The sequence below is a fragment of the Chaetodon auriga genome, chromosome 3 (assembly GCF_051107435.1).
Source record: "Chaetodon auriga isolate fChaAug3 chromosome 3, fChaAug3.hap1, whole genome shotgun sequence".
In the NCBI taxonomy this organism is placed as follows: domain Eukaryota; kingdom Metazoa; phylum Chordata; class Actinopteri; order Chaetodontiformes; family Chaetodontidae; genus Chaetodon; species Chaetodon auriga.
In genome coordinates this window covers 16,501,536-16,529,439 of record NC_135076.1, presented here as the reverse complement: position 1 = coordinate 16,529,439, position 27,904 = coordinate 16,501,536, and the positions used below count along the sequence as shown (strand labels likewise).

The window sequence follows — 27,904 nt, the reverse complement described above, 5'->3', positions numbered from 1 at the left end:
TTAAGTAAATGTACTTAAGTACTTCCACCTATAAGCTCCAGAACCAGGACAAAGAAAAGAAAATGTGCATCATGTCCAGTATATGAATGTGATTCATTGCTTGTGTTATTAGGTTTTCTGTTTGTTTGTTTTTTTTTTAAAAAAAAACAAAAACATATATTCAGACATTTGCATCCAAACATTTTTGGACATTCTAAATCCTAAGTAGAATCTAGTGTGATTTAAACTGTAAAATATTAAATGAACAAAAACCACGGATCAAAAACAAAGAAATCAGTGGAATAAAATTATATTCCTCCACAGCCGAGTCTCATTCATTTTTTAAGTGGTTCATATGTAAAAATGAAATAGTTGTTTTTCCAACTGTACATAAAGGCAGCATAGCTCCGAATACGGTGACGTTAAAGTGGGTGTGGTTAAGGTTGTGTCACAGCATTCGTTGCTAGGCTGCTAGCTAGTAGTTTCTGGAAAAATCAAGTCTCTTTTCCGTTTTTCCTCTCGAAATCCCCAAACCATGCCGACACCGTAATAATTGAAGGACGACATATGCATGCGAAGATACGTCGATACTTTTAAACAATCAAACAACGCTACGGTTTGTGCTTGGGTTCAACAAACCGCCTCGGAGGGCAACTCAACGACCCACATCTAGGCGCAAAGTCGTTGCTTGCTAACTTAGCATCCTCCTTGATATGTCAACACGTAGCTGCATAGTTTGCTAATGCAGATATTTTGATTATATTGCATTCCGAGAACGTTAATGGTGCAGTTAGATGTCAGCGTAACTAGCTAATCTGGCATTGCTTCGTTAACGTTAACAACTCAGGGCTTCATAATCCCCGAGTAAGCTGTCAAGATGGAACTGCATCGAACAACAACGTGAGACAGGCAAGTGGATCCACTCCTGCAGCCTTTCTGCAGAGATAAATAATGTTTAGTGTGCATGGTAACAGTGGAAGTTACAGCTTTGGAAGCAGCTGAGTTTACGAAGAAACCACAAAATATTCACATTTAAGAAGCTGCAATCGGAGCATTTTGACTTTTTTTCTTACTCAAACCAATCAGTTGATTATCAGAATAATCAATGATTAATTTTAATTGACAACTAATTGATTAATCGTTTCAGCTCTAATTTAAAGTGACTTTTGGCTTTAAAGAGGCACAACAGTGGATATCAAACCAAAACCAAACATTATGGGACATATTAAAAAAGAGGATCAGAGTTTCTTTTTCCATGTAAGAAAAGTACAAGGCATATTTCAACACTAACTCTTTTTTGCTGAAATTCACTGACTGAATAAATACCTGTAATTATTTTGAAGTGGGTCTTAACTGCACTGACGTCCGGCATGTGACCATCACATTTCTGCTGCTTTTGGCTGGCACTGCCATCTCTGAATGAGTATCCTTTCTCTTACAGGAAGATGTTGGCATTGAGAACTTACGACAAATAACTCTGAACTAGAAGGACACAAAATGAATATTTTCCCACGTCCACCTTCATTCTCATGACACCAACAGGAAGATATGGGCATCTTAAGACTGGTAGCCAGAATCATGGGTAGGATCAGTACTTTCAGGTCCTATCAGTTTTTGCTCCTCCTGGCTGCTGCACTCGCTGTGGCAGCCTTTTACTACTTTGGCTCAGAGAGGCAGAACTTCTCCAGCACCACAAAGAGGATCAAGCAGACCCAGGCCAGCCACAACACCAACAGGAACGATGCAGATTTAACTGTGGACACCAGGCTCTCACACCCTGCTGGGTCTGAGGAGCAAGGAGGAGAAGAGCAACATGCAGGCGGAGAGAGCGTAGGATTTAGGTCCAGGACAGGGGACGGTGAAGCCGGTGACCATCGCTACCATGCACTCATGATGTTCACCAAGGTGGACAAGAGCCGGAGCCTGCAGGACAAGTTCAGGATGGCCATGTTGTCTATGGTTAAGCACGGACGCTTCCTGGAAGGAGAGGTATTAGTCCTTCATTTCGTGAGCGACCAGGCCAGCAAAGAACTGGGAGAGAGGATGCTGCAGGAATTTCTCCTTGATGCAACGTTTAAGTATGAGGTAGGTAGTCTGAAAACTTTGCTTTGTTATCTATTGGCTTCAGGATAAGAAAAAAATGTTTGTGATGTTTGACTTCATGACAGAAGTTTATTTTTAAGTTGCCTTTGATGTGCATTGAAATCACTTGAGTTTGGTCTTATGCCATCGAGATAGTGGGTTAGTATACAGAGCACATTACAAAGTATGCTTTTATTGAGCTTCGTGAGGACAGATAAAAGGAAGTTTGTATTGGCAGCATGATCTGTGTAGTGAAACAGTGCCGAGGGACATGTTTGTGAGGCAGTTTGGTTTGTTGCTGAATCTGTCTCTGAATATTTCAGTGTGTGAAACCACTATCAGGGAAACCCACAGTATGTTTGAAACAAACTAGTCTGCACAGCATGTCACCTGACTATGCCAGGAGGTAAACCTGTTTAATCCTGTTCTCAATGGCCACACTCGAAAGTGAGGTGAAACAATGTCACCGGCAGAAGTTCGACCCAACAGTCATACAAATAAGGAAAACCGCTTCCACAACATTGCACTGGATCATACACATGAAAAATGACAGAGATAGTCGTGTAAAGAATGAACTTTTTCACATCTCCACACACCTGGCTGAATTAAGTGAGCATGTCTTCAGCTTGTTTGAGGCTTACTGACCCCTAGGCCCCCTCCATGAGAAAGACCTGTAGGTGCTGTTTAAAGTTGAAACACATGGGGGCAGTGTTGGCCTTCCAAACTAACCCCTCACTGCTAGGGATCCCCTTCCACCCTACTGTGGTCTCTCTGCCAAAACAGAGGATTATGTCCCTTCTGTGTTGCTCTTTCTATTGCATGCAGAGTCCTGCCCGGTTTCTCCTCTTTTGTATTCATCACAAAGCACAAGATCATAAACTTGTTTACAAATTACTTATCCCTTTCCAAATCCCCCTCACCAGCAAGGCCATTTCTCTCAGGATGTCTCATCATCTGCAACATCTGGTGTGGATGTTGCGGCTCTGTATTAGCTCAGGCTGATCCCATGCCTGCTTTGGATGGGTTAGGGGTTTTCTTAGCTTGGCGTCTTGGCAGTTTTTGAGCCTGTTTGTCTGATTGCTTCCTGTTCATTTCGCTCTCTATACTCAGACGGAGCTCAATGTCTTGGAGGAGCACAGCTGAAGTGTGTAATGTAAAATACTGGACAGGCACATACTGTTCAGATCCAACGTGTGATGGTGAAGTGCTGTGAGACGTGCGACACGAATATAAGATGGATCTGTTGTGTTACCAGGGTGTTAAAGAGGACCAGAGTAGGTCTCTAGAGCCCAGACTGGCATGCAGAGATTACCCCTATACCTCTTACTTTAACAACAAGTTTTTATTACTCAGCAAGTGCTAATAGTTGCTCTGTGTATAAAGAAACACATTTATAGGACATTTGTAAGCGTAGTAGCACAGAGTATTGACAGCATTAGCGAGATGCTGGGGTGTCAGAATCATACAAAAAAATATCAAATCATACAGGTTGCTGTGGAAATACAACGCAGATATTGTGAGATATTTCAAGTTTATAAGAGAGAAGTTCAAGTGACTGAGACAGGTATTGAGAAAGCAGCTGTTTCTAAGTGACCTCAAACATATGTTTGGCTGCGGGTGCTGACCGCAAACTCAAGCAGCCCTGGTTTCCCTCGGACGAGAGACTTCTGGTGTATGTCGTTCCCCTTCTTCTTGTCATCTGTCTACTGCTCACTCTCAAATGAAGGCCTCTCAAAATCCTATTTAAAAAGGCATGTCTTTAGCTGTCTGTACTGCTGCAGTGAAGTTTCTTTTACTCATAACATGCAGTGATGTATCAGTCAGGCTCTAGTTAGTATACAGTGGCCCAGGGAAACAAGTGCCTTGATTGCACTGGCAAGCTGTACCCCCAGTGGTTTCATCATCTTCATGGTATCATTCCAGACCAGTGCTTTTAACCATCATGCGTTGAAATAATGTTGAACCATGAAATGTTGAAAGCCAGTGACACAAGCACAGCCACTGTGTCCTCAGTGTCTCCTGATCTGCAGGCGCAGAAGTCATGCCAAAGTTAGTGATGGGACGGGGACTCCCGAGGGGCTCGAGGAGACAGCGCATACAAGCATGTAGCATCCTCGTCTGCTCGTCTTGATTCCTTCTAATTAATTATCTAAAAAGGAGCATGAGGGTGAGACGGCGGTTATGCAAGAATTTTAGCCTCCATCACTTCCAAACGGCGGTGGATTCAGTGACCCACTTGACATTCGCACCAAACAGCCTGCACAGTCACACAGCCCAAAGGCTGCGCTCATTACTGCTGACCAGCATTCACAGAGTCCTTACAACAACACACTGGAGTCTGTCTGCACTCATTACTTCATCAAATGTTTCACCTTCATATCTGTTTTTAGGAGGGAGGGAAGTGCTGTAACATTATGTAAAGTAAATTAGAAGGCACCAGTAAATACAAGAGCAAATGTCAGTTTGTGAAATAGATAGAATCATGTTGTATGGTGACCATTGCAGGCCTTAGGACTGTGTGTGGATCGAGAACAGGCTCTCTGTGGTGAGCAGGTTTTCTGAGTGTACTTTGTAAACTTTTATCGAAATATTAAAGGATCTTTATTTAAAATCCTGCCCACACAAAGGCAATAAATGCTACTGATCAGGAAATAAATGTCTAAATGAAAGGATACTCTGGTCTTAAAGCTTTGTGGGCATATAGCTTTTCCCGGTAATGTTCTAACTTGTTTTTGTGTATAGAGGATTAACTGTCTTTACCCTCCCCCCCTTCCCCTGCACCCACCAACCCACCTTATCCTCTGTTCAGGAGAGGTTAGGGTAAGCAAGTCTGACCACAAAAGTCAAAAAAGGAAATCTTGCTCAGTGCTCTCGTCCTCTCAGAAAACAACAACCACTGCCAAACATGTCCAGCCTCAGAAGTCAGCTATGTGCAGCTGGTTTTGATTGTGAACTAATAATATCACTTTGCCAAATATACTGGATACCAAATGTATCAGAAGTGCAGATAGCAGGACAGTTTTTATTCTGTTGTTCAGCTACTTGGCGTGTGTCAGTGTGTCCCAAAATGTGTGATCTTTGAAAAATCTTTTTGGAAGACAGTGGTTGGTTCGTGCCCACTGAAAAACAATGTGATCTCTTGCATATTAATATGGTAAGCAATAGTTTGTAAGCAAAATATGATGTTCTTCAAACCTAATGGGCACTCTTTCCCAATCAACAGCCGCTTGTTCTCACACGTTTACGTTCGACTCCTGGGACAGGGTGGGTCCTTAACTTGTCCCTCACAAACCACAGGTCCTAAGTATAAAATAGTAACTAGTGCTTAAGCTCTTCAATTTTGCTGCTACTTGAAAACAACAGAGCCTCAATTGTGTGTTCAAGCATCTCAGTTTTCAAGGCTGGTTAGTCGGTGACTTCCTCTGGTCCCTTTATCGAAGAGAATGCAGCACAAGCAACGGCTACATTCAACGCTTCAATGTCACATCTTAAAGTAAGCCTTTATGTGGCACAGATAAAAATATGACTGCTGGTCATCTCGTGCAAGCTACAAGAGCCAGTGTGATCATAGCTGCTAACGTGCAGCCGGCCGTCAACTGAGTGTCACTTGAACTTTTCAAAGGAAAACAGAAACACATTTTGTAGGGCTGTGGCAGTTGGATTAGTGTGGGTTACCCAAATAATCTGTACTCATAAGAAAGCTGACAGCCAGCACACAGTATATTAGTCAAAACAATGGTGGTCATCTCTTTAGCACTTAGAAACACTCCCACATAGACTGCGCGTTGATAAGCTTTCCCCATTCCAGTCTTTATTTAGTCACTTATCAAAGCATCAAATGTAAAATTAAGTTTTAGTTGAGTTCTAAGGTGGAATCAGGTTTGTCTGCCCTCAGCTTTTTTTATCTCTGCATAGTTCAGGGGTTCTTTATCAGCAATTATCCTTTTGTAACCAGGAAAAGTCCGCCATATTTAAAGCTCTCTTGTGAACGCCGCACCCTGCCCATTTTTTATCTGAGAATATGTAGGCTAACTAATGCATGTGAGTCTATTGAGGGGATGTATTTTATTTGGAATATAATTTCTAAACAGAAGTAGCCTTTTCAATAAAAAGTATTATAAATCTACATGTCAGTTGTTCTTTTTCGGAGACATTGAACTCTTCCTGGACATGTGCACCGGCACCAACGGAAACCCTGTCATGGTTATTGTTAAGGTCACAGTCACTGCGGTGAAAGACGTAACTGTGCACTATTGTTCTCTTTACTTTTCCCACGTGTCCTCCTGTGGTTTGCCTCTTTAACTGGCTTTGTGAATGACAGGAGGTTTGTCGTGATGAAAACACTGCAAAGGATTTTGGTTGAAAGTGAGACTCCTGTTGTGTAAATTCTCGTAGCGTTTCCAAATGTGTACTTTCATTATGAAATCATGAACATAGATTGTGATATTCGCACTGTGATGCAGCTTGTATAACTACAGTCATTTATTTTGGACGAGTCAGAGAGATCTAACAAATGCAAGTGAATGAGAATTCTCTATCAGGACTTTAACAATATTATTTATTGTACCCATGGCAGCGATTTATGTGCCATTGCATCACATGACTGACGGCAGTCTAGGACAGCACTGACTTCCACAAACAACGAGGCCTTACCTTAATCTGCCAGTGATCATTTAATGATGTTTGCCCATCGAGGCACACGGCCGATTTATAACACAACAGCCATATTGTCCAGGTTATATCTGCATCCTCTAACATGGACACTTACTGACGCCAGGCTTAACCAGAAAAGACCAGATTCTCCTCAGGAAATGCCCTTTGTCCCAAACCAACACACTTATTTTTCCTCTTGCAGGAAAGCATTAATGATAATCAGTGCTTACAATATTTTAAAAAATCCTCTCTCAGTAATCTGTCGAGATCTCTGCTGTACATGATCAGAGCAGATCTGTGCTACCTCACAGCTGTTGGTGGGATTTAAAGCTCAGAGGAGCAGCACTGAAACTTGGACACAGGAAGACAGTTTTGAATGAAAATTAGGTTGTTTGACTCCGTCTGATCGTCATATGAAGCATCATTTGTAGTCAGAACTTTAAAAATGACACAAGGCAGAGTGTTGCAAAAGAAGTGTTGTTCATAGATTCATTTTTCCTTCACACACCATGGTCCTCTGTACCAACTGAGGGCAGGAGAAGGTTTATTTTAGGTCAGTTTTTAACACTACCTTCCTTTCCAAAGTGTAAGGCTTTAATTTATGGTTGGTTTTGATTTTTAAAGAAGTAGATGGGTTTAAGCTCATTTCTGTTAGCTGCATCCCAACTCAAAAATGTTCACTTATGAAGTTAGATTACCTGTTTGGAAGATCTCTGTCGAGGTTGACGTGAGCCACTCACTGTGTCTCAGAACAGTCTAAACAAACCGGAATGTAGCCTTTAAGATGAGGAAAAGGCACATTTAAACCGTATTACTATAACAAAACCCTGAGACGAAATGTACTAACAGTCTCATGAAATGAGATGGTTAGAAGCTGCACACGTTTCCCAGCTCGGCTGCAGTTGGGACATTGTTGTACTAACATGACTCCACTGTGTTTGTCTGTCGTTCAGGTGTTGTTCCACGACGTGGCAGCTCTCACACAGAAGCTGTTCCCTATTGTCGAGGCCATGCAGAAGCACTTCAGCGCCGGTTCTGGGGCTTACTACAGCGACGCCATCTTCTTCCTGTCTGTTGCCATGCATCACATCATGCCTGAAAGTAAGAAAAGCACGCTTTGTCACATTTCATAGTTAGCTTTAGATTTAGACTTATGGCTGATGCACGAGGGTCTGAATCGCCTCTGTGGAGCCCAAAGGCAACCTCTTACAGGTGTTGGTGACACCGTAACTTTAATCGCTGATGCATGTTTTCTGTCTTACCTCTAGTGGTCACTGTCTGTGCAGACAGTTTGGTCTTGTTGGCAGAGACATTTGTCTCTGGGATTTATGCTACCATTCCCAAAACAAATGGGCTGAATGGAATTTGTGGAGCTCTAAGCAAAGTCAAATCAAGAACTGTGCCTCAAAGTTTGTTACGTATGTTACATTATATTGCTTTAACAGGTATTATTCTTAGTATTCTGCTTTGATTCTGTGGCAGGCCGTGTTTTAAATTCACTCAGATGCTCGCTTCTCTATCCTGGCACTGCTGGTGCACAGCTGGAAAAGGCAGTCTGGGCAGGTATCTAACAGACACGTGGCATGCTGCAGAGGCCCTGGGGAGTGAGGAAGGAAGGATGTGGTCTGTCGCTGCTGCCCACATTAGTGCCCCCTGTGTGGCTGCTGTATGATGGCAGCGATCCCCTCTGGTGTGCACTGTTGTGGTTCATTTCAGTGCATGTGCAGCATGGGGTATCACGCCACAAATGCTTCACAAATCCAAACTATTGGGCTCAGAATAAATAGTCACCAGTGGCACAGATATGAAGCCCGAAGCCTCCGTCTTGCAGACAGCAGGACCACGTCCCATTTGTGATTTGAGACTGCACCTCATGCTGCACAGTGGGTACGACGTGAACACTTTCGATCATCACATTTTTATTTTTATTTTAAAAAGATTTAATAGGGGTTCCCATATAATGAACAGTGATGTCTTTTTTAATTTGCAATGCAGCATGACTTTGGGTGTTTTGTATGACTATTTTTTTCCCCCAGCAAATCCCTTGTATGCATCTGATGGTGTCTCACGTTGTGTCCTTATTGATCGACCATGTGTGCCACCCGATGGTTTGGTGCGTCCAAGTGGTCACACGCTTCTATTTAAAGAATGCTTTTATCTATAAAGAGCATAATGTGGTGGGGGTGGGCGGGGGGTGTACCATCCCTCTTTGATTTAACTATATTTCTGAAACTCTTGCGGCAGACACAGGACATTGTTTATAATTAATGACAGTGAAACAAAAGTGATATCCGGAAACATAAATAGCAGCTGCAAGTGGGAGGGCTGGAAATTTAACATCGTCTAACTTGAGAAGTGGGAGATGTGATATCAGCGAGTTTACTTTGGTAGTCAAATGAGAAGAAAGAAGTGGAAGAAGTTGTCAGCACTTTGGCTTCAGTGTTCAGCCACACAGCCAGAATAGGAAAGTTTTTGCTCAGTATAAATGGAAAATTAAAATGTTTGGCTGTGTTGTAAATTGTGACCAAGAAAAAAATCGGTCTAGCTCTGGACACGTTTTGGTCATGGACGTTCATGGGGTATCAAATTCACAATGTGAAACAACTAAAGCCTGTCAAACTGCAGCCAAATCCAACATACTGGGAATAGGTACCGAGAATAATTACCAATAATTCATAATAAAATATCCTTGAGACTACAAATACATGTCAAAATCAGGACATATATGATATCTGAAGAAAGTCCATGACCAAAATGTTGTGTCTAAACTAATAAACTCAGAGCTTACAGTGAGCAGCTTGCCTTTGCTTTTATAGACATTTGAGACAATATGTGTGCCGAAGTGCAGAGAACAGCTGGGTAAATCACTGGTCAGCTGACTATCTCTAACTAGAGATCCAAACTAGAGATTGAGTCTGCAGGAGGGATAGACCGAGAGAAGCGTCTGCACACTGATCTGAGCTCTCAGTTTGTGTTTGCCATAGAAATATTATCTCTGGTTGCAAGAAGCTGTGGGAGTCCAGTGAACAGTGGGTGGATTCTACTTTATTCTGTCTGTCCCTGCCAGGTAGCTAACGCCAGCTAGCCGGTTGTCTGCAGACTATCAGGCTGATGTCTTGTCAACACAAACAGAGCATATGAATTAGTGAGCAGACCTTCAGTTTCTGGCCTGTTTGTGCTCAAAGTGGTAACTAAAGTGGATGTGCTGTAGCTGAAGTGTCCTGTGCTGTGACAGTCTATGGGTATCATTTAGTTTTTTAATATGCCTAATGATGACACCCTCTCAAGTGGTTCAGGTCTTTCATTTGTCTTGCTCTGTTTTACACATATAGGCCTGAAAAAGACTGCGTCATGTTTTAATTGTTTTGCATTTGCCAAAGAAAACAAGTCATTGTTCTGCAGTTTCAGAACCAGGAAATGTGTTTACAATTCAGGCCATAATGTGTACTTGAAACAATTTCATGTTCAACAAAACAGTGTTTCTCATTTGTTGAATGTTTAATTTCCAGGATAATTTCTGAGGAGTGCTTTATTGAAAATTGGTATTGATTTGATGTAACTGAGTCATTAACAATTAAATCCAGCTGAATCAGGAAATCAGTCTCGACATTCAGCCCTATCACAAGATAATACAGTATCGATTATTTAGCCAGTTAGCACTTTGCAAAGTTGTCTGTCGTATGGCATTTGTTCATCGTACCCAGACATTTAAATAGACCACGTTGAAAGCAGTTCACATCCATGGCTTAAAAAGAGGACTCTTATCTTCACACCATATGGATCGTAACTAAAAGTGCACAATGGAAACCTGTTGTAATTAATGAAAAGGTTCCAGAGAAACACTGTTTTTGTTCATGGACAGGTGTTCCATGTCGTGTATCCCCTCTAGAGGTCTCAACATGCCGGGACTTGAGTCTTTCCTATAGCCGTGACCTCTGTTTTCCACCGCAGGTAAAATGGCACTGCTAATGTGTGAATCGCTTTGGTAAAGTGAGAAAGATGGTACTTAGAGGCGAGACAATGGCTAAACTATTGGCTGTCACAAAGGACTAAAATTACAGAGCAGATGGCAGAAATGCTGATTTTACAACGTTTTTAGGTTCTGTCTTTGTTTGCCTCTTGACTGTGTCAAGAGCAATTGGTTTCAGAACACTTCCCATTTGTGCCTGGGGAAAATCAGCAAGACATGGTCTATTGCTTTTTATTATTTTTAAAACCAAGTCCGACTTGAGTGCAAATGCCTGCTACAACCTCTCACCAGGTTTCTCCAGAGCTAGTAACACAGAGCTAATAACTCTTCCCTGTATAAAATACCAGGCCAGAGTTGAAGATGAGTGGGTTGGTGAAGTGGTCCAGGCTTGAGCCGAATTTAAACATCCCTACTTCCTCTCTCTAGTGGACCAGTGGGCGTAACAGGGACATTATGGTGAAGTCTGGAGCTGCTGGGATGAACCAGTGATACAGTTGACCGGGTCCACGAATCAGCCACATTTGATAGTGGGACAACCCAAAATTGCTAGTAAAATGGATTACCTTTTTTGACTTAATTATGATTACAAGATGTAATCACATTACTTTGCTTGAGTGTAGTCAGCCAGTGGTGTCTGGAAGACCACTTACTTGGACGGTTGTGTTGGTGTACCCTTGCCAGCTAGTCATACTCTGCAGCAGATCCGTTTCCTGTTCCACGGTTACTGAACTGACTGTGTCCTCGGCAAATATTAAAAAGGCACAGTTTTACTTTTAAATGTCAACACGATTAGTCATAATATTTTCAGAATTTTAGCTGATGTGTTAAGGTAATGGCATCATACCGGAAAAGAGTAACATTCAGTAATTTCGATCAAGTCTAAATTTGATTTGCCTTGTCTTTTTATTTGAAAAACATTTTTTTCTGTCTGTGAAAATTAGAAACAAATCCACTGCATGTAAAAAAGGGAAAAGGGATCAAAAGGATTTGAAAACACAATTTGGATAAAAACATTACTGATTTTTATTTGACTCTAAATTTGTGGTCTGAAGTTTGTTTGTGTTGCACAGGAACATAATGAGGGTGGAAATTCATTTCAAATGATCTCCTTCAAAACAAGCAGGGTGTTTTCCGTGGAATGTTGGTCAAAGCAGAAAACAGAGACTCTTACATATAGGCTGTAAGTGCTTACATCAAGACTGGTATTAGGACTTAATGAGGTTGACCCACTTTCTTCCTGAAAATGTGATGTTAAACAACGCTGTTGGTTGTTTTGCTGCTGTGGCTGAGTTAGGGACATCTGCTCTAACCAGAGCCTCGGGCGAACTCTCAGCCACCTTAATAACATTATTTCTGCAATAGATTTGATAACAGCCACGCACCTGGCCAAGACTGATTTTAACTCCCTTTATTTCTACTTATCTGTTGCCTTCAATAGTTGCTGTTGGTTCTGGGAAATTTGCCAAACACTGCAAACAATGAGCCTTAACTATATTTGTAGCTCAAAATAGTAATGACTTTAAAAAGACTCACACATTTTTAGCAGTGATAATGTAACTTGTTTGAAAAACCATTGCAGTCACCTGTAAAATATTGTTACGTCAAAGCTCAATTTTAAGCCTTAAACTTTAAGACTTTAATACAGTAGAGAGCAGTTTGAAGTCTGACTGGTGATCCAGCCGTGCACCAGTTAACAGCACCGACAGTAATACAGAAACACATTGTCAGGAAGTCCTGTTCACATAAAAACCTGTTGTCTTGATTTTTCCATTCTCAACTTCACCTTTAGTCTCTGCTGAGAGAAGAACAGAAACACACCCTCTGTCTTTTCTTGTCACTCTCTCCCCTTCTCTCATCTTCTCGTCTTCATGCGCAGCAACTACTGCAAAATCTGTCCTGCAGAGTGTTCAAGATAACTATTTTCCCTTTATGCTTCTGGTTGTCATGAAATGGTTTACCCTTAAACAAATTTAGACAGAAAATAGTTTCAGGGGAGAAAAAGTGTTTTGTCCATAGTTTGGAGCTGAGTTGGTGTCAACAAGTCAGAGTGGTTATCTGCAGAGTGTGCAGGCAGATAGAGTTCTACTGAAATCATAAACATGATTCGCTGTGATAAAACAGCCGTACCACAAAGCCCCGTTTTCACCTTCACAGGACTTTGTGTTGAGTCATTCATCTAATATCGAACCCGCTGCATGCACAATGTTGTAACAACTTAAGGCCCTCTTCCTGTTACGCTCCCTCCAGCTAAGCCCTGTCAGTACAAACAAACAGCGCCCACCACTCAGAGATTACTCTTCCGAGCCCCTCTGTGTTGCTACAGTACATGAAGGCATTGTGATGGCAGCTTCCTTGTTTGCAGAGCACAGAAAACAGGTCGCTGTCATGTTGCTGAGTCTTCTTTTTCCATCGCTTGTTTCAACAGAAAACCCCACTCAAATATCTTTGCAGCACAAACTCATAGTCCACTCACAGTCTATGACCTCGTCATAGTTTCACATATAAAATATTAGTTTTTCGTCTGTGATGTTTGGCCCCTTTGAGGACAGTCCTGCACTGGACAACGATGGATGATTAAACTGTAAATTAATGACCTTTCCACTTAGAGTAATTTCCATATTCAGTTATATATAAAATCTGCAACTTGCACAATGACTGCAACATGAGTGACAGTGTGACGCATTTAATTAGTTCTGGATTTTTTGACTGTTAATGTTTCAGTTGATTGTGGTCCACAGTTTCAACAGTCTCCACAAGCAAAACCTGAATCTCAGGATCCACCAGTTTTTATCTGGATAGACCCAATTATAGAAGCAATACACATTTGTAGTGCTGTTTTGTAATTGCTTTAAAGCAACAATGATATACATGAAGAAACAGTTACCGGCAGCACAGCATAAAGATGGGACATTAGCATGCATATTAGAGCAGCCAACATCCAACTCATGCTGCCGTGAAGGTGAAATTCAATTCACTCTGCCCTGTTTACACCGAAACTGAACCAGTGGGTGATTGTGTTTGTCACGTGTAGCCTCTTTATTTTCCATCTAATAAGTACATCATGGTCATGAAGTGAATGATGGAACACAAATAGAAACAAATCACATTTCCCTCCAAATAATAAACATTTTGTTTGCACTTGATGGCTGCTGGATTTCAACAAGGCTGTGAAGAACTGACACAGATCTCAAATCATGATTGAGCTCTGAAGGTTCATGATGCAGTCAGCCCATGCAGCTCATTATTTTTAAGTACCCTCATCTTTTAAGTCTTGTAGCACCAGTTGTGCCAATTCCACAGCTGTTGTCAAACCAGCCTTTTACATTGCAAATAAATGTTTACTGCCTCAAAGTAGAGGCTGCCCTCTCTGACAGAACATCTTAAGCTGACAAGTGTTTTCATCAGTCCAATAATCATGTTGTGCCCCCCGGTACACCATTCCTCAGTCTTTCCCATCCTTTCATCACCATGCCAACCAGCAAAACATAGGAAGCTGAAACAATGAACAGATGAGGACCTGAATATCCTGGATACTACTGTTAAGCTTTCATCCACAAATAAGACACAGTGTTAATCATTTATACTGCATGTGCACTCACAACTACACTTTTTTTCTATTCGTGCTCATCTTTTTCTGCATTTCTCCCCATAAATTTATTTTAATTTTAGGTCAATGGTAACATTACAGAAAGCGAAAGCCAAGAACACCACTGCAGAGCAGCCATTTACTTGTATTAAGTTTTCAAGACTGTTCAGAGCCCGCTCTTATTTCCTCTAAACGTGTCTTCGTGGAATGACTGTGAGAGGTGATTAGGCAGGCGTGTGGTCAGACACTGGATGACGCGGACGCAGTCAGAGAAGCTCGACCTACGTGCACAGTTGACTCAGGAGTACATTTCCTGGGATGATTTCTATAAATGGAGAACTAATTTCATTCACGTGTGGTGGACAGAGGTGGTTTGTAGGGATGTTCTTAACGACTAATTTCCCTGACGATTAAAGGGAAGTTAACAGTTAGACCAGTCAACGAGTCTGAAAGTAAGAAACCACTCAGAAAACAGTCCAAATTGTGCACAGTTTAATTTATAATGTTATACATTGTCTGAAAAAATATTGGATATAAGAGCCATTTTAAGCTGTTAATCACATTTGAAATGCTGCTGAAATGTGTGGCACTTTGCACGGTGCAACAGGCTTTCAGTGCTGGTCCTGGATGATTTCAATGTCCCAGTGTCCAGTCAAGTATTGTCTGTTTATGGACCTTATTTTCCCAGTTATGGCTGATCCCGTAATGGGGACACCAGATTTTGAAATTAGTCCAGAATTGAACAAGTGTTACACTAAGCAGCTGCGAAATGGGCTGCAATGCAGTCCCTCCAGGCATTTGTGCACCATCAATGCATGTCCACTGAAAGTGTTTCATTATCCTTTCATTTGAATGTGTACATTATAGAATAATTCTGATAATAAGTTTAACCGACTATTATTTCTGGTGCCGATCAGCAAGGGTCGCAACGTTTAATCAAATAGGCAACTAATCACACCTGTACCTTGTTGCTTGTTCTGTGTTAAACAGCAGCCAGTGGTTTGATAGTCCACACATCTTAAGAATGTCTTTCTAAAATTTGAGGCTGCCTCATCAAAATGCTGCGCTCTTCTTTCAGGTCTCACACGCATAGTGCAGCTTGATCTGGACCTGAAATACAGGACCAACATCAGGGACCTTTTCCAGGAATTTGACCAGTTTCCCCCAGGAGCGGTAATAGGCATCACCAGAGAGATGCAGCCAGTGTACAGGTAGGCACGGTGGCACAACACATGAGCTATTGCTGACACGAGTTTGTCAGGGCCATGAAAAAATACATCTGTATCAGCTGTCACACTATTGCCATGAAATGTAATACTTGTCAAGTGTTAGTCCTTTTCTTTGGACAGATGTGTCCTGATTTCATTCATAAATTTGCACATATGCTATATTTATCCATAGAATTGGCGAGAGGAGCCACATTAACATTAATCCTTACTTTAATCCCGTTTTACCGTCTTTTTCTCAGTGATGGGTTAAAAGCCATCATACTGATCTCACTCACTCTCATTGACCCCAGATGGAGTTGAGTTTTTATGGGCCTCACTTGCACATTCACAGTTATCTTCTCTCACAGTTTCTAAGTGAGAAAGAACATTAGAAGTCTCTCATGCACACTCTGATTCATAAGAACCTCAGTTACGCTGCCAGTCTGTCATTTCCCAACTACAAGCAGACATTAAGGCAACGTTCAACAGAAACACGCAGAGGCCTTTCTGATGATCCATGTAATGATTGTCAGTCCACGATGAAGGTGATAAAATCGACATTTATTTCCACTTACAGTGAAATACCCAGAAAACGTGGAACACTTAAAAGTTTCAATCGTGGTAAATTCTAAAATCAAAACTGAGGTGAGAATAGGGAAGTAAATGTGAATCAAATCCTCCTCAAATACGAAGTTGGAAGGTTGAATTCATTCATGTCTTGACCTAATTTTTATATTTTTTGAACGTAAAATAACGGCCATATTTTGTATCCGACACCAATATGGATTGTAATATATTTAAAACACAAAATATTAAAGCAGAAATGCCATTTAGTTTAAGTAGAAACAGCACATTCCTGACCCTGCAGTATAGTATAACAACCTCATGCTTCAGCTCCGTCACACCTGCATCATCTTGGTGTGCTTTGCATCATTTCCAGACAGAAGCGACTGAACGTGCGACAGAAAATGTAACAAAATAGAAGCCCTTTGAGCGTTGACAGTCTGCTGAAGCGTCGCTAACGTGCTCCCTGCATGATGCAGCCATCTGGACTAAGGATGAAATTTGAGGCTCTGGTGTCATCTGAAAAATCAACCAGCCTCAAACCAAAAACAACTGCTTTTACTTGGCACCTTGAGCCAGTGCGGCAAGATAGTAATCCACATTAGCAGATATAAAGTCATAGCTGCAAGATGTAAGTGCAACACTTGATGTGATGTTTTCATGAATAAGCTATTTTAAGTCCTTCTTGCCAGATAAATAATTGAGGATTTGGCCGAATCTAAGCAGAGAGCCGGCTCTTGTCGGGAAGTGTTTTGCTCTCATCCTGTGATTCAGATGTGTCTCCTGTCTCTTTGTCAGACCTGTCTGGAGTAAATAAACAACCTGCTCATCCCCAGAACTGACAAACACACTGATAGGATCCACATGAACTTCTCTAACTGTTTTTATTTCATTGGCAACCAGACAGCAATCAAGTGAACTCATTGAGTCCACTTTGACTTAAGATTATGGCACCCTGTGGTGGCACTGCAGGGTTTAAGACTAAAGTCTCCCTCGTCTCATCCTCAGCCCCGCACACCTCAGCCCATTGTTTTTATCGTCAGAAACACAGCTCATACCTCAGCAATGTGCACACTGGCGGGATGTGAGTGTGGAGGAGTCACACACCGTTTTTTTTCTGTACTACTTTGACTACTTTTTTCTAAATCTTATTCAGCCAAAGTTCTTGTACAGCTGCTTGTGTCAAGACACCTTTAACCGCTGATGAGGAAGCTGTCAGTCATTGAGAAGTTTGACATCTTTTGTTGAATGGAACAAAAAAGTTGCCGTTTTATTTCCTACAGTTTAGATAAACTTGTGCCTCTGCCAGCACACAGGTTTTTTCATATCAGCCCGGAACGTTGTTGAGTAAGAGGTTTTTGTGTTTTGCACAGATCAACTTTCCGTACTTTCCGTCCCACTTCACCTCTCCGAGCAGCCAGTTTTTCCTTCTTATATTGACTTTTGGTCAGAGGCGTTAAAATATTAAAAACACCAGCTGTTACTCATGTAAATTCAAATTTCATACTAATTACTGGCAATGAACTCTGTGTGTGTGTGTGTGTGTGTGTGTGTGTGTGTGTGTGTGTGTGTGTCTGTGTGTGTGTCTGTGTGTGTGTGTGTGTGTGTGTGTACGCACGTAAACAAGGGACTTAGACCTTCAAGCTCTTTGTTCCGTGGCTGATTTTTCCGTCCCTCTCCAAGATAGTAAAACAAACATGCCTGGTCCGTTTAGACTACTTCACTGTTTTCCACCCAGGCATGGCATCAAAACAGGACGTCACTGATTTTGTGTGTGTGTGTGTGTGTGTGTGTGTGTGTGTGTGTGTGTGTGTGTGTGAGAGAGAGAGAGAGAGTGTGGGATAGTAAGACTACATGAGGCAATGTCAAAGGCAGGAGGTTTCAAGAAGCAGCTGCTTACTGGGACAAACACACTGGCAGGTGGTTTCCTCCGGGATTTTAATGAGTGTGTGTGAATGAAACAATGAATCGGGACATTTTACTTCAGTTAGAAGACGAGTGGAAGAGGACCCGCTCCCTCTGTAGATACAAAGAGCTTGTTCTAAGGTAACGAAATCACAAATATTCTTATTTTCAGGTGATTAAACACTAATGAAAATCTAATTATGAATATTCTATTCCATTTCTGCCAAAAGATCCCCCTAAATCCTACACACTGGACCTTTAAAGGCGTAATCCGCTATTAATAATGCATAATGACATTCACATTTTTGCCTTCATGTTACATATTAAATCCCGTGTGTAATATATAGAGACGTCCCGAGCACAAGGATCATTCAGGCAGCAGCTTCTCTTTTTTAACCAGGAATTACTGTTGCTTTCATCACCACTTACAATAACAAACGTCGCCGGCAGCAGATATCAGAACGGAATTAAATGTGTCTGTTGTCAGCCAAAGATTGTTTGTGTGGGAAGAAGCTCCACTTGAGTCGCATCCTTCCAGTTAAACTATCCTTAATATCATCAGTAATTTAATCTTATCAGGGCCTCCAGTATTTGGATCATGAAACATGACAAATAAATGCCAAACTCACTATCCTAGAGCTATTATTTAATTTGTCAAATACCTATTTAGGTAAGTTTCAGTATCAGATCAGACTGAGAATGTGAGACTGTAAGGCTCAGTCTGCATAACTGTAAATGTAGTTTTTCCTGCCAGGCCCCAGTTGGCACCAGCATCTCCAAACAGATCTGTATCTCTGCCCTGCCACTGCACTGGCTCAGAGGGTTAGTAACTCTGGGAAACCCCTGCTAATGTTGTTTCTGTGGGCCTGGACGCACTCATTTAAATCACTCTGCAATGGAGCAGGAGAATCTGGCCGCTTCGCAGGCACAGCCTCACTGGCTGAAAAACTTCCACACAAACTGTCACAACTGGTCATCTGTCTTTGTGGACCAGAGCTTGCAGTGCCATGAAAGATGAGTCAATCCACCAGCGTATGCGAGGTTTCAGGTTCAGAATTTTGAAGCACATCCCGGGATGAGCAATTGATTTTTCATCTCTCTTTTCTCTAACTCCAATTTTAAAAGTGTCGATGGCAGCTGGGGATATATCTTTCCATTCCATGCCATTTTTTCAGTGCAGTGCCTTTGGTGGCATGACACTGAAAAAGAAATATCCTGGTAAACCATAAAACTCAAATGTATATGCACACACAAATGTATATGTTGTAGAAATCTTGCGCTACTGTTGATGTCCAGTATAATGACGGAGTCACTGTGAAGCAGGAGTTTGTTTATCTGCTGCGTTGCATGTAAATGAGGAAATCCACAACTTTCTTTTAAGGGCACAACAGCCAGTTTAAGACAGGGCGACTGGGTGTGTGGTAGAAGGGGCATGACGGCCACACCCCGGGGCTTCCACAGCACTGGCCGTTCGGCCGTGGTATAATTCCTGGCCTGTTTCATGCTGCTGTCTTGGCCTGGATTCCCTTGTAAGTGTTTTAGAATCTCAGTGGGAATATGGGAATTTCCTGATAAAATAAAGGTTAAATAAAAATACAATAAAAATAATGATGGGGAGTTTAAAAAGACATAAAAGACCAAAAAAAAAAAAAATCATTTTGACTGAAGCTGAATGGAGAGAATAAGTGACTAAGCGAGGAGCTTGACAATTGTAGGATTTATTCTTTGCTCTAATGGAAGTTCACATTTCACCTCACAGCAGAAAAGACTTCATGTATTGAGTGAGTTATGCGGGGACAAACAGTATCTGGGGAAACTATTTGTAATCGTGTTTGTCTTGTATTCGGAGCAGTATGAGAGTCTGCTGGAATTTCACTGCTGCTACTCTGCATCCCAAAACAAAGCAGCATGGTTACGCTGTAGGTATGAGTGAACATTTGAGAAACAAATCTGCTGCCAGCCTGTTAGCCCAGTCAGCTACCTTGTTAGCAATTAGCCAGTTATCAATGGACCTTGTAATATTTACATTTTGAAACTTGGTATTAGCGATGCATTGTGTGAATCCTCTCCACTGGAGTGTTTTCCTGTGTTGAGTGGAGAGGGCTCTCAGCTCCCACTCTGTTTTGGTGCTAATGGACAGAGCATTATGCAGGAGAACACATCCTCCCACCAGCCACATTCAGAGCACATCCTGCCACTGAAAAGTTCATTATTGGAGAAAACGCCTCGTGTCTTTTCCCTGCAGCTGCATTTGTAATGTTTTAAAAACCCAAGAGACAAGACCCACTTACATAAGTATCATAGTCATTGGCATTAGCAGGAAGCAAGTCACTCTCTTTATGCTTTGTGTGTTGAGTCTACATTGTGCGATGCATCCCACGTATCCCCAGTTTTCATTGGAATCACATGTTGAATGTTAAATGTTTAATTTTGCGTCAGTCATGTATCTGAGTGGTTTACAGTCAGGTGACTGCGAGCTATGTGCCACTGTCACTCTGACATACTTCTGTCTTTCTTCTAATCAAAAATGGGTTTTGCAAGAAGTAAATAAAATGTTGTATCATCATAATTCTCCAACTAAATGGACAGGTGTTAAGGTCTACATTAAACCTTGTTTTGTATTTGTATGCAGGGAGTGAACTGATATGCATCTTATGATTCTGTAAACCTGGATTTGAAATCTCCAGCGGTACAGTTTGAAGGCTTCTCTTTCTCATTGATGCTGGAATTTCCCTTAATATACCTTCTTAATGTTGCCAAACTACTCTGTGATGAAAAGGACAAGGCTTTTCAATTGTGTCCCGCAGAGCCAGACTCCCCTCTGTCAGCAAGAGGGTTTTACACACTTTCCAGAGAGCAGGCTGTTTCTTGTCCTGAACAAAATGGCGGATACATTTGGATGAGATAGCAGGACAGAATGTCCCCGTCACCTGTTAATGCTTTTCATTCTTTCACGACTGAGAGAGCGAGAGAGAGACGCTTCACTTAAAAGGTTGGCAGAGAGAATTGGAGGCAGGAGACGGTGGAGCTGTGAGCTGGCAGAGCAGGAGAAGAGGCACTTGCAGGAGGACTGATCTAAGCTAAGAGGTTATGTGTTCAATTTGACTGAGTCTGGCTTGATTGTAGTGGAACAAAGGAACAGAAGAAACTGAAGTCACTGTGACAGAGAACAGAGCAGCATTCTGTACTCATGCCTCACATCTCACAACTTCTCAAAGGCCGAAGTGACCGGCTTCCAGAGTACAGAAGCAAGAAGATACTGCATCACAAAAACATGACTGCTGTGCAGTTTAATACTTGATTTAAAAATTTAAAAAAAGATGAAAACAACACAGATACTTGATATGAGACAGGGTTGTAGTTAAGCTAGTAACTGTCAACACATGCATTTGTGCATCAAGCATGCAGTTTTTCTGTCAATCGTTCCTGATGCTCTTTATATAAGAAGTTGACTGGCATTATAATTCATGCATATTTTATGCTGCTAATGCATTTTAGTGGCATCATTTAAAGAAAGTGCAAATGTATCTGATCCCCTGCCAAGTCAAAAGGTCGAAATTGAAGAAAGTTCATGTTGTATTTTTTTAAAACAAAGCTTACAGTAACATCAGTAAATGTTTCTCCGTTAAGTTCATGTGGAGCTTTTAAAATTCATGATGTCTGACTCCAGGGATATTTCATAATGCCATATGGCTGAAAGAGGGTGGTTTTTCATTTTCTATACAGGTGTATTTTTTATACATTGTGTCACATATCTTAATTCTTAACCATAAAAATCTGTTGCATATTCCTCTGTGAACACTAGGCACTAGTGTGCTGTCACATATTATGGCCATCATGACACTTGACATAATGCAGTATGCTGCACTTAGTGCATTCTTATGTCAAAACAGTGGAATGGAAAAGTCTGTGTAAATGTTCCCTTACTGACTTTGCTGTGTGTCTCAAGGCACGTAGACTCCAGTGTATGTCTTAAAAATGATAAGTGGTCCACGGGGGCCACGAGTCCCCAGCTAGCAAACCAACAGACTGTTTGAAACTGTGTGGACAAGCTACAGCTGCTGAATGTGGGTCAGTAATAATACCAAAGCGTGATTCAGAGAATCTGCTGCTCCCACTAGAGTTGATCAAACTGCATACAGAGGAGGGGGGGTCACCAATACAATATGAAGCAGTTATTCCACACAATTTTCCCATGTGTGTTTATCTGTACCAACAGAGGAGGCAGATCTCAGCTGATTGTACATTGCAGATCGCAACCAGCTGAAGACCCATGCACACGCAAAAGGCGCTTTCTAGAGCCAGTGTTTGGTTTGTCTGTACTACTGTAGAAATATGGCAGTGCAACATGGCAGACTGTACAAGTGGACTCGTAGTTTTGTATTCTTTGACAAAAGTAATTGCTATGAATATTTAAAGTGCAGTTGGCGTCCTCAGGCTTGGTCAACACTAAGAATAATGTGACTTTTGTGAAGAGCGTGTGCAAGAAAGGGTTCATTCCCGTTCATCCTTGTGTTTGGTAGGAATGAGACATCTTTGCAATGCCTGTTAGTCGTCAGTATATGGAAACAGACATTTTGTACTATCTTGAAGCAAACACTTCACCCCCAAAAAATAAAAATAGTACACCCACAGCATAGAAACGAGTGGTCTCCATAGACGTGATAGAAGTATAAAAACCACACCAGCATGAAAGTACTGTAGTAAGAAAATGGAAGATATCAACAGGACCTGTGTTTTTCTTTTTGTGGTTGCAGGAGGATAGAAGGACCCAGCTCAGGTCAACTGAACTGTCCTTTACCCAAATCTCACTTCCCTCTTTGGGATTCTCACAACTTGGCATCAAAATAATTGCAATTAACAGTTTAATAGTCTTTTTTCTGTTTATGTTATGCCACTACAATGAAAACAATATGATCTCACAGGAGCTTAAACAAAAGAAACTGTTCAACAGCAGCCAGGTCAACGTTTTCCCCCATTATGTAATATTTATGACAGGTCTAAGTGTACAACAAGTGTAGCTCCTCTCCTGTAGCTCAGTGTACTTTGAACATCTGGTCCCAGTTTAGAAATGTTTTACACAGACACACTCACGTATTCTCTTAATGCCATTGCATCATCTCTTTGCTATTCAGTATGTTAGATGTGGAAGAATACAGGTATCACTAATACTGGAATAATGGACTGCATTTTGCTCCTTTTGAGATATTACATGTCAGGGCTGTAATTTACCTACATCTCTTAATGTGTCCTATAAATAAAACAGGACTGTTCCTGGCACGCATGTTAGGCAAGTGTGCCAAAAATAGTGAGCCTTTATTACACTCTGCATTACATAATAGAAAGCAAGTGCTATCTTTTACACTTGACTAAAGCCTTTCTTGCCAATGTAAACTTTGGAGATACAGCAAGATAATGATAATAAATCCCACAAAAGGTCTTACTTGTGTGCATACAAATGCTTGTTGAATGAAGCTCTGTGTGTCAATGAGCTACTTCAGAGTTGGTGTGTTGGCAGAACAGAGTGCCGAGTTGGCACAAGCCTCTGGCACTCCTACATGCTCTGACACTCCTGGACCAGCTCGCTTCCTGTTTTTGGCCACAGTGCTGTTTGTTCAGCAAACGTGGACAGAAACAGAGTTGACCCTCACTTTTCTAAATGTCCAACAGCCCAAACACATGAGTGGGACATTTCACCACTGGTGTACAAGTTCCAGACTGTTGAAGGGGAAGAGTGCGGATTCAGAAAGATACTCTTTTTAATCACCAGCACAAGAAGTGATAGTGTTTTACAGGCAGATGTGTCAAACTTAGTTCCTGACTTTTCTGCATCTACATGTTCCTTTCATCCAATGTTTTAACCATGAGTCATCAAAAATCATTCACTTGTCCTTGCAGAATGGGTGGTACTGGATGCTTGGTAAGGCCAAGGCAATATATAATATATAAGGCAATATACTGTGGCTGGTAGGCCAACCTTAGCAAGCAAGCTAGCTCAATTTCCAACAGCACAATAAGTAAACAGTTTATCCAAGGGACATATTTGTGCCTTAGCAGCTGTCTCACAACTCAAAACAAACCATGAGTAGTATATTCTGACAGAGCAGGGTTAAATCTAATAGGGTGGTGAGAAACATTGTCCATTTTGGACTCTCTGTGCCATCAGACATTAGCACTGTCAACATGGTTTACAGAATTTTATAGGGTACAAATTCATACGTCACAGGTGAACTCCATGAGAAAGCTCTGCACAGATTTAATTTGCTGCTGCCTCTGAATGAAGCAACTGAGGTAAAGCCGCAGCAATGAATTGATTGTGATCTGTTAAAAATGCCGGTGAGACCAGGGCCCTCACTTACCCAATCTCTACAACTTCTTCTTTCCTCAGACACACCTTCTGGCAGTATCGTAAAGAGAACCCTCAGACCAAAGTAGGTGAACCGCCTCCTGACGGCCTCCCAGGCTTCAACAGTGGCGTGATGTTATTGGACCTGGGTGCTATGAGGGCTTCAGCTCTCTACAACCAACTATTGGAGCCAAGTAATGTGGCCAAACTAGCTGACCAGTATCGCTTCAGGGGCCACCTGGGTGACCAGGACTTCTTCACCATGATCGGCATGGAGCATCCTGAACTGTTTTATTCCCTGGCCTGTGGTTGGAACCGGCAGCTGTGCACCTGGTGGAGGGACCACGGATATGGAGATGTGTTTCAGCTGTATTATCGCTGTAGTGGACCTGTCTATATCTACCATGGGAACTGTAACTCTCCTATACCAGATGACTGATGCATGTACTAGAATGATGCTGAAACTGAAAATAAGTCCATGGCATCTACAATAACAGTTAAATGGAAAATTTTTGCCTGGGTTTTTGGGAGGGAGGATTGTGACTTTACGGCAGTTTCCATTCTTGACCACTGTACTGCCCATGTAGTCACAGACTCTGCCCCCTGCTGGTCGAGGGGCCACTGAAGGGCCCACTCATGCTTGTTGTTACAAATGCGGTGCTCACCGGTGTCATTTTTTGAAAAAATTTTGGCGTTCAGGCCAATAACAGCCTCGCCTTACAGCAATGCCAGGAGCTGCCATAGAGGGGGAGTGTTTCTTCAGGTACCGAGATGATGAAAAGAAGAAATATAATCTATGAAGTTCAGTTTGAGAGATAGACCCTTTCATTTGAAGGCTTAACTATAGAAAATACTGTTCACATTACAAAGTAATCTACCAGGAGCATCTTGCCTGTATTTGATTGGCCATCCTTGCTGGATGACGTTGTACTGCAGCAGAAGTGTGGCCTAACAAGTCATTTTTCTTTTCATTTGCTTCTGTATTAACTGATTTCGATAAATTTTGCCTTTGTTAGGAGGAGAATCTAAAAGACCAATATTCATTCCATGAAGTGGTGTAAATGGCTATTTTTTATGATTCACAAGGAATTCATATCACTAGCAGATGTTATATAGGATCAGCAAATGTGGTAATTGGTTAATCTACAAATAAAAAGTATCTCGTGCCTTTTTCCCTCACTGTTTCCAGCACCTCAGGTTTTCCATCAGTGGCTCAAGTTCACCCCACGCCTTATCTTCTGACAACACCTCACCAGGTGAGGGCTAATCTGATGCTATTTACTTCACCTCTGTGGCTTGTAGAAGAACAGGCAGGGTTTGTTTAACACTCTGTCTTTCTGGAGCCACGTGGACACAAGGCACAACACACTGCCACAATTCCTCTCAAACACATCTTTCAGCAGGTAGGAAGACAGGGGCAAAGAAAAAACATCACATCGGAGGGAGGAGGAGGCGTCGGAGAGATAACGGTTAACAACGATGGCACAGACAGCCGTTCGTGCCCTGCATTTGTAGTTTAGCTGAGGCCAAACACAAATCCACATCAGCACAACACACGTATCAGAAGGAGTGAAGCAGCCGGGAACGTGACTGCAGATGCTGACCCACTTTTGAGCTTTCTTGCTGTCCTTTCTGAACTGACACTCGGATTCAAAGAAATGTCATCAGTCAAAAAATTGTCTGAGGTGATGCACACAGTTAGAGTGAGGCAGCAGAATGATCAGAGGAGTCAATGGAAAGGCTACTGAAAACTATTGAAAACAAACATTCCAAATCAGCACCCTTCCCTTGAACTCACCCTCAAGCTGATCAATACCTTTTCTGCCTCTTTCAGAACAACACTCTTTAGCCTCCATAGCTCTGAAATACGTTGTTGGCAAGATAAATATCCATTGAATCAAAGTAAATAGTGAAAAACAACTTCCATTCTCAGTTTGTGATTGCACTTTACAACCTCAAAACACATGCTTTATCATCAATGATTTTGTTGATTTGTCCAGGTTAGATTTATTTTGCTGTGTTTACTGTTTGTCCTTTGTTTTTAAGGACCATACCAATGGTTTTGTTCATTTTGGCCCATTAACTATGAATTTTTATTTGTATGTTTTGATTGATGTCCCACTCTGATTGGTTTCCATTTCTTTCATTGCATTATGAAAATCTTTACTGTGAAGTGCTTGTGCTCACAATGAGCACTTCTTATTTGTCAGTACATAATTATGTTGCATAGCAGTTGCAAGTGGGGCATTTCCAAATTCTCCATAGTGGTGCATTTAAAGACATTTCAGTGTCCCAGAAAGGATAATTATCTGCTGAAAAAAACAATAAAAAAAAATTGTGTGTCACTCCGGTTGACCTGACCGACTAACATGCAAATCCAATGGTGTCATCCATAAAATATCCTTTTTATCTTACATGCCGTTTTGTCAACTGTTTGTCCCTGTGTACTGTATATACTGTATCCATTCCAAGGTTTGGTGACACTTTATCTGCCACTACTTTACTAATAGTAGTTGCTGGGAAGATTCCTGGAAATATCTCTGTAATTTGCTACTACTAATAGGGAAAATAGAAATATCATTGAGAAAACTAGTCTATTTAAATCCCAGTAAATATTCATTCATTGTTCATTTATCATTGGAAACTTTATTCTTTATATCTTTTCTGCACGTTCAACTGACTTCATCACTGACCAAAAGACTCTTGGTTATGTTGTCAAGTCATAAGTATTGATTTGTATTATTGAAGTGTACTAATTCAACACTTTCTCTATCTTCCCTATATTTAGTATCAAATTACATACCGTACTTCTTTCCAGGAACCTGCTGTGAAATTGTTACTTTTCTCCTTTCAAACACAAACTGAAGAGATGGCATACAATGAGAACGATCTGGTTTACCTTGATAAATGTGATAAAGGTATTCACCTATGTTCACCCACCAATAGCAAACAGTTTGTAGCTTTAGTGTGAGTGCCGTAAATGGCTGCTCTGTATCAGTAAGTTGAATGTGCAATTCTAATTTTCAAGGGCTAACAGATGTTTGCAATTAAGTGCAGAAAAAAAGGAAATGTACCATAATCTCACTGAGAATCCCTGTGACAGCTTAGAGAGCTGCTGCTGTGCCGTTAAAGATTCAAAGCGTCATGTTTCTTTCAATGGCGAGACAAAGGCAAACGTGAAAGCAGCTTCATGTGAAGCCAGACGCTTTGGTCACTGAGTTAAAACACTGACAAAATATCCTCAACGGACGAGCTTCCGTTGACGCAAACACGGGAAACTTCCCATTTTGTTCAGATGTTAGTCTCAACGTTTTTATTTCAGGACTTTGAAATTGTATTTCTTTTGTGTGTTCAGCTCTTCTAAATAAATTAAAATTTGAGTCTCTTTTTATGGCGTTATTGTTTTATAGAAACTAAGGATGCACACACAAGTCGCTCTCTGTTCTTGTTTCAGTAGCTAAAGAGCTCACATGAGAGAGAGAGAGGCAACAACACTCCCATCCTCATGAAAATGGTGATGCTTTTACTCAGGGGTTAGAATGAGGTGGTAAAAATAAATGTATGTTAATGGAGTGCACTCGCATTTCTCGTTATACAAACACCTGCCTGTG

General features: G+C 41.4%; 1 protein-coding gene across 2 annotated transcripts; it reads left to right on the top strand.

Annotated features, from left to right (window-relative positions):
• The first annotated feature begins 415 nt into the window (after positions 1-415).
• Positions 416-27,678, top strand: xxylt1 (xyloside xylosyltransferase 1). 2 transcript variants are annotated; one of them, XM_076727126.1, is made up of 5 exons: positions 416-888; positions 1,421-2,064; positions 7,668-7,815; positions 15,349-15,481; positions 24,336-27,678. In XM_076727126.1, the coding sequence occupies exons 2-5, from the start codon at positions 1,528-1,530 to the stop codon at positions 24,730-24,732; spliced, it is 1,215 nt and encodes a 404-aa protein (XP_076583241.1). In that variant the 5' UTR covers positions 416-888; positions 1,421-1,527; the 3' UTR covers positions 24,733-27,678. The 2 variants fall into 2 exon arrangements, with proteins under 2 accessions (XP_076583241.1, XP_076583240.1); XM_076727125.1 differs by having other exon boundaries at positions 790-892; positions 1,425-2,064.
• Positions 27,679-27,904: the final 226 nt, after the last annotated feature.

What these genes read in the sequence shown, in the direction of transcription:
- xxylt1 (XM_076727126.1), top strand. Translation starts at nt 1,528, where the DNA reads ATGGGCATCTTAAGACTGGTAGCCAGAATCATGGGTAGGATCAGTACT. An exon ending in ATGCAACGTTTAAGTATGAG is followed by an intron (nt 2,065 to 7,667) that starts GTAGGTAGTCTG and finishes TCTGTCGTTCAG; the next exon opens with GTGTTGTTCCACGACGTGGC. An exon ending in GAGATGCAGCCAGTGTACAG is followed by an intron (nt 15,482 to 24,335) that starts GTAGGCACGGTG and finishes TTCTTTCCTCAG; the next exon opens with ACACACCTTCTGGCAGTATC.